Below are 7,551 nucleotides of genomic sequence, written 5' to 3' on the forward strand. Positions count from 1 at the left end.
TCATTTTTWAAAAAAACGTTTCCTYTAAGACATTCAGTAGCAGAGATGCTGGAAGTATTGTGTGTRAACTATCATGTACTTTAACTTTCCTTCCTTTTCTCGTATTGCAGTTGAAAAAACACCTGGAGTTAAAAAATAATCATGCAGTCTTTTATTATTTCTCATTTTGAAAAAAAAAAAAAAAGCCTTGAATAATTCTTGTGCTTGTCTAAGTTCAGCCTCTATACAAATGTAGCATGTTTGGTATTGTTACTGTCTGTTCCACATTTGGTTTCATTTCGTTCTTTAGCAACTTTCATGAAAAACAGAAATCTGCTTAGTACAGCAAATGGAGGGGTTATAACAGCAAACCAGAATCGTCTAACATAGGCTGTTTATTTTCTGTTTAGATAATTATAACCTCCTTTTAACTTGTTCTATGTTCATATGTAATACATTCACATGCCTCTTTTTGCTTATCATCATGCTGCACAGTTTTCTCTTATTAATAAATCCATTTAGCTTACATATAGTGTACTACTTTCTTTTTCTGAAGTGCAACAAGGATCAATAGAGTTGGCCAAGGTATGGAGATAAATAATTCTGCATGATGTTACTTCATTTTCTGAGCACGGTCATGTCCTTGTTGACATTTTGCCCTCTAAATATGCATCAGGGGTGCATGATTATTATGACACATGCACCACATCTCACATTAGATTCGACTCTAGACAGTGTGTTTGCAAGCAAACGGTTTGAWGCTAATTTGCATTTTATCACGTGATGCTTGATGTTGTATCATTGAAAACATGTATTTGCTCACACATGTGAATGAAGTGTACCACTACAACTTTGCTGCTAAGTAACGTTAATTTAAACGCATGCCTATGGACCTACCAAACATACAGGTGCAACTTAATAAATTAAAATGTCTTAGAAAAGTTTGTGTATTTCAGTTATAATTCAGAAATACAAACTCATTTTTAAAGTTTATTACGTATAGATTTAAAATGAAAATCATTGGTTATCCTGTTCTYATCAMGATTGCTTTCCTTCCACTGAACTTCTAATTGAAATACAGCTTTCAAATTATAGCCAGCTTCTTCAGCAATAACATTTTGTTGCTTATCCTTTTTGTCAAGGACTATTGGACAAGTGATTGATGGACAAATGTCAAGTCAGAAGTCTTYCCCCTGATTCTTTTAGGCCATAACGCAACATTTATATACATACATCTTGAAATATTTCTTTGTGTACATGAGTTTGACTTCTTAAAYTGATACTCTTGAATAAGTAGATTTTCAACAATGTTCTAATTTATTGAAAGGCACCTGTCTAGTTAACCAAAAGAAACCTTCAATAGGCTTGATTAATTTAATTAAAGCTGCATTCAAACAAAAGTTTGACGCGCATCTCAAACTTTGTACTATCCAAGCACACAGTCCTGGGAAAACGAAGACTGACGTGACTGGTAATGTGAAAACAGGTGTAGTAGCACCTTTAACAAGAATTAGTGTATCATTTTCTGTGTGACGTCATCAACTTTGCATCATTTCACTGAAGTGTGCACACATTCATTCATRAACAGATCTATTAAGGTCCTTCAACATTGTCAGTTGGGGTATTTTATTATGCAATTCATGTTGTCTTGGGATTATTGTCCTGTTGCACAATCCAGTTTTGTCCTGGATGAATGATGATGTCACATTTGGCTTTAGAATACTTTGGCATATAAATCGCTTCTTGATCAACTCAAGGAGTTCAAARTACTCAAATCCTGAAGCTGCAAATCAACCTCAATTCACARCTTCTATACTACCATGAGATATTACATGTATGGACAAAAATCCTGGCATCCCTGTTGAACTAWTGATACTCATTCAGTGTTTTGTTGTTTTTAATGTTATTAACCAACAAAGGAAATKATGAYTGAAATCTGTTGGGTCTCAAAGATGTCTTTTCTCACATGTGAATAATCATTCTCATCACAGAATTATGGACTTCACTTTGCTTGGACTATAACAGTTGCTACATTCCTGGGGTTCAACGATAGATTCTCTGAGGTTAAGCATTTTTGATGCACTGCATCCGATTTATATTGTCCTTATTTCATTCTATTTGAAGCAGCAATATACACCTAGGTTTCCCCATGACTGTTCAACAGTTCTGGAAAAGCAAACTTTTTTTCAAGCATCTCATATAAAAAGTGTTATTGAATATACTATTTTAACAGGGTGGGCTGCATTTCTGCAGAGAAAACAAAGCAGCATGTTCAAAGGCAGTACAGAGATCCATCTAATAAAAGTTAGAAATAATATCAAAAAGTTAATTTCTTAACTTTTGACTATTCTTATTCTTAACTATTCTTAACTATTGAACTAGTTCACTTCGAAATTTGCAATTCAGATGGTGCAAAGATTCATTACACACGCAGTGATATATTTCAGAATAAGTGTGTATTTCTGTTCATTTTAATAATCTTGCCTTGAAGCTAATGAAATTGCAAATTAAGTTCCTCTGAAAATTTGAATTTATCAAGACCAATTAAATAAAAACATATTTTTAAGACAAATTTGATGGCCAACACAATCATAGGAAAGACTACTGACCTGACAGTCATCAAGCAGGCAACTGATGGATAGAAGCTTGAGAAGCTGTGCAGCAAATTACTGGAAAGTTTAGTGGAAGGACGGATGTATGAGGAAAAAGGAGCTCAAGAATCAGGCGCAAGTCCRCCCTGCAGAGAAATTTCAAACAAAGTCGCTCAGAGCTTCAAGAGCATAAATATCCTGTGATGTCTGGTGATGATCTGGGGAGCTGTGTCATCTGCTGGTGCTAGTCCACTGTGTTTTATCAAAGCACTGATGCAAAAATGTATGCAATTATTGTGCAGTAGACAGGYATAACATCCAGTCATTTTCTTTTTTAATTAGTCCTGGGTAAGTTGCAATTTTCTACAAAACTGAATTTGGAGTTTCCATAAGCAGGGAGCCATAATTATCAAAGTTAACTGAAATAAACCTTCAAATATCTCTTTGTGTGTCATAATTCTGTATAGTATATAGGGTTCACTTTTTAAACTACATTACCGAAATAAATCAACTTTGATATTTGTATTTATTTAGCTGCATCTTTAATACATATTTTAATAAAAACAGCCTGGAGGATGAGTTGAGGAGCATTATGAAAAGCTACATATTGTCACCTCCTTAAAATAGGGAAAAAATAATCATGTAGGCCATTGTGATAGGAATGTGACAATATTTAATTCAGGTTAGAATTCCTCTAGATCCTCACATTAAGCAGATTTTTTTTTAATGTACAATTTTCACCTTCACCTCTGTGTGCATGTAAAAACACTGACTGAAATCCAAACACATGTGCGTAGCATTAATGGTCTCATGTCCCCCCCCTCCTTCTTTGTCTCTATATGATTTTGGTTCTCAGAAAAGACATGGTTTACAGATGAACCAGAGAATACCCACCTGAGGACCATACAGATCAATCCTGTGAATACGCTCGCCATCAAACCAGTCGGTCACAATAAATCCGCCAGTAGCTTGATCCCACCCATCAGAGAAGCCGAGGACGAGTGCTGAGCTCCGGACCTCACCCCGACACCTGGACAACTGGACCTTCCAAGAGGACATATTGAGTGGGTGTCAGTGTGGACCTCGGATCATTTATCAGCAAGACAAACTGCTTTTCTTCCTTCATCTTTGCAGCAATGTAACATCTGATCTGATGTAGAAACATAAAGACAATCCTGACCACCACTCAACTTTCAGTTTGCAAAGCAGTGACCAGACTCCATGACTGTTTTTTTTTTTTTTTGCTTTTTCACTTTATTTTGGGGAATGAGGGTCACTTGAGCAAGAGCATAACCATAGGCGATTATAAGCCCTGCTGGATAAAAGACTCTAGTTGTAAAAGTTGCCTTTTAAGCTGTACATGAACAACTACTGCTACTGCATTTGAGTCTGGTTAATGTATTCTGTACAGTTTGTTAGAATGTGTATTTTACATCCAGCTGCACCCCAACGCCCATCCACCACCACAGTGGCATTGTTGAGGACTGATGCTGCGCTCCATTTACCACAGGAGTCGGAAATCCAGTAAGGGATGGAAATTAGCACTGGCCTAAAGTGGGTAAATTTATGAAATGGTGGATAATCAGTTCAAAGGTCAGGGAGACAGGTTTGCAATTCATCAATTCGCCTGTAGGGGGCAACAGTGCACCTGAGCTGCAGCTACATTGCTGCAAAAACCGTTAATAGTAGAAGAAATTCTGAATAGTTTTATATACACAGTAAATAGTTGATAAAAAAACCCAAACTTTTAAACATTCTCAAAATGAGCCAAAGAATATTATGATAAACTAAAGAAAGCACTAACAATGAGTGGCTAGTTGTTTTTATGAGAATAGCATTGTTCCCAATGCAAGCAGCAGGTTTTGGATTTTCTGACCTTTCATTATTGGATGCTTTTGCAGTTTTGCTCTTTGTGTGACCCAAATTTATTCAGACATTTTCTAAAGCAACAGGCGCATTGGAACTGTATTTCCGTTTTTGTTTTTTTTTTACTTATATGGCAGAGAACAGTGTTTGATAATTCACGTTTTTGGTTTCATCTCAAGAAAACATCAGCATAATCTCAATAGGCTACATATCTAACCTTCTAATTGCTGTTTTTAAATAATATGGATGTAAAATTTGACCTTGTAGCTGTACATTTCCATGCCAAACATCAGACATTTGAACATCTCAACAAAAATGGCTATTTAAAAAAAATATGGTGTTGGTTTGGTTTCAGCTAACTTGGTTATGAATAATTTATGTTGAAAATTTAGTTTCAACAATCAAAGTCTGCTAAAYGTTTTACGACATGACATAAGCAATTAGCTCACGATAAATCACTTCCAAAYGTTTTCTACCTTCAAGGTGACATTTATGTGCAATTTAACAGAAAATTGAATTAGTTGAAGTGATAAATAATATGCTATATTATACAATTTTGAAATTCTGCTACATAGGTGTGCTCRTTGGAAAACAGAAAATTGGCTGAACCACATTATGATTCATTTTCAGCTTTCCACTTCTTAAATTGGTAATACAATTTTTTTTCAAACCATGTAAAATGAGACGGTTCTGCTCCTTTTTGAACCTTTCTGCAAACTATGGATTTAGCATAAGGAGGTAAATGAGCAAATATTATGAAAATCCTACAAGAGAAGAACTAAACTGTCCCCAAATTGACAGGARATAAATCAAAAGCTGGCTCAATAAAGCAATAGTATAGGGTGTACACACGTACACGACAAGGTAATTTTTTATGTTCTCTCATATTTGTGTATTTTTGTATTCAATAATACAAAAAAWATATATACAGGTCACATTAAATGTGGTTCAAAGTAATTTTGTATGATCATCAAACTGTTATTCTGTAATAGCCGATAGGCACAAAAGGGTATTATCATAATTATAATCAAGAATATATGGTGTAAATACAAAGTCTTCTGAAAATATGCAGTTAAATTAAAAGCAAGATTTGAACATTTATATTRTTAATTATCTCCAACATATATCAAAAGTACTTACCAACAGAGAGAAATATGCTTGTAATGTTTTATTACTTGGGTATGCACTCCACCTACATTATTCATAAAGTAAGTAAGAAGAGAGAAGATGGGAACACTTGGGTATGTTTATGATTGATTCCAGCAGATATGAGCTTCATGAACTACGATACCTACTGTTAGAAGTATGAAACAACAATAAATTTGCTCTCTATTTTATGCATTAAACACTGCAATACACTCTGTAGGATTTTATCGTTCTGAGTGCGATTGACCAAGAGTCAAAACTGAAAAATAAATGTTTTCCACTAAAGCTTTCCCAACGTTTAGCAAGCGTGGCAGCCATGTTTGTGGTGGTTGGCATTAATAAGAAACCTACAACTTTTCTCCTGGATATTCCAAGTTCAGGACTTCTCACATTATATTTTTTTTTAACTCAGCATCCATGGATTCCAAGTGCAAGTGGTGCGCAGCATGACTCAGTGGTTTCTTTGCCATTTGGAGCTAATTCACAACATTTGTGATGGTTAACATCGGCCAGTGTCCATATTGAAATGGCATATGGCTCTAGCCTTATCTCTATACACATGTACTTGTCTTATCTTTGCCTTTTCAAGTCTGTAAATGTTTTAAATGCTTTTTTATGCAAACCAAAACTCCCAAAATATCACCACAAATGAAACAAAAGGTAACTTTTTATGATAGAGCTGTTTTTTTTCCTGAGATCTATTCATTAACACATAATACCGTTGACAGTTTCTATAACAGAGCATGGCACAATATTCCAAGTATGCAGATGAGTTGATTTTTTTTTTTTTTAAAGCCACATATCGCATGAAGTGGGCATCTTTAAGTCCTCCTTTGGCTGTAAGCACTGCCTGACACAGGATTGTCTTGGAGGCAATGAGGAAACTTGAATGTACTCCATCACCAATCTTAATGCCATGATCGGTTCATTGCATGGACGCTCGTCAAACAGCTCTATCATAAAAAYGGGTTTGTGTCCAGAAACAARAATTCCGATAAATCAATAATGATCAACAATATCAGCAAATATGGTTSTTTTGCTCTCAGAAGTCATGTCTTATTTARATAATGGAACACAGCTATACTGGCACTGTTGTCACTTTACTTTAGCATCCATGAAGATAAGAAGTAATAACATTAGTCCGTGACATTCTGAATCCACAGGTGATTCTTCGTGGCCTAGMTTAGGATTTGTGTTGGATGTTGAAGGACAAAACACAAGGTTTGTGACATTTTTACTGGCACAGAGAACATCCGAGCTGTCCGTCCCTCGGTGCCAGTAATGTGCCAGGCAGTGCTGAAGCCAACGGAGGACTCCACAAAGACCCACTGCTGCGAAAAGAGGCTTCTAGTTTTGCTTTCTCACCGTCGGTAATTCAACTCTCGAACGTCTTAAAAAAYAGCTTCCACCACCATCGCAAAGCAATGTATTTCATGTAAATCTGTAAAACTTAAATGTAAAGTATTTCTTTGTAGCGTGTTCCTGTTTGACGGTACCTGTGGTGTTGAGACACATTCAGCATTGCTTGTATTCATTTTATGCACTTTTTAGCACATCCACTCGTCAAACGATGGTCCCGATTTGATATCTACGTCACTATACGCAGAAATAACATTATTGTCTTGTATAAACTTGATTGTACATAAATTGTACATGATTTCATTTTGTATTTTCACAAATTAAAAGCAGATGTATGGTGTTTTATCGAATGAGTTGTTATGCCTTTTACAGATTTTTCTCGTTTATAAGTAAATGCACATCACTGAAACAGATGGACAGTACAAAAAGAACAGGAGGTTCGTTTCTGATATCTAAGCAGATCAAACAATGTCTCTCTGAACTCTAAGGATAAAAGGCTGATAAAAACACCCCACGTCCTCACCTTGGGGAAAGAGAGCGCCCATTATGTTGCTTGTTAACGATTTTACACACTGTGGCATTGTGGGAGACTGTCAGCATGCCAATAACA

General features: G+C 35.6%; 1 protein-coding gene across 1 annotated transcript in view; it reads left to right on the plus strand.

Annotated features, from left to right (window-relative positions):
- Positions 1 to 7,291, plus strand: part of LOC103481816 (calcium-activated potassium channel subunit alpha-1) — a 111,982-nt gene extending 104,691 nt beyond the window's left edge. Inside the window, exons 30-31 of the mRNA XM_017310693.1 lie at positions 536 to 564; positions 3,427 to 7,291. Of these exons, the coding sequence (XP_017166182.1) occupies positions 536 to 564; positions 3,427 to 3,578 (181 nt within the window). The 3' untranslated portion in view covers positions 3,579 to 7,291. The remainder of the gene's footprint in view (positions 1 to 535; positions 565 to 3,426) is intronic.
- Positions 7,292 to 7,551: the final 260 nt, after the last annotated feature.

This window comes from Poecilia reticulata, linkage group LG19, assembly GCF_000633615.1.
Source record: "Poecilia reticulata strain Guanapo linkage group LG19, Guppy_female_1.0+MT, whole genome shotgun sequence".
In the NCBI taxonomy this organism is placed as follows: domain Eukaryota; kingdom Metazoa; phylum Chordata; class Actinopteri; order Cyprinodontiformes; family Poeciliidae; genus Poecilia; species Poecilia reticulata.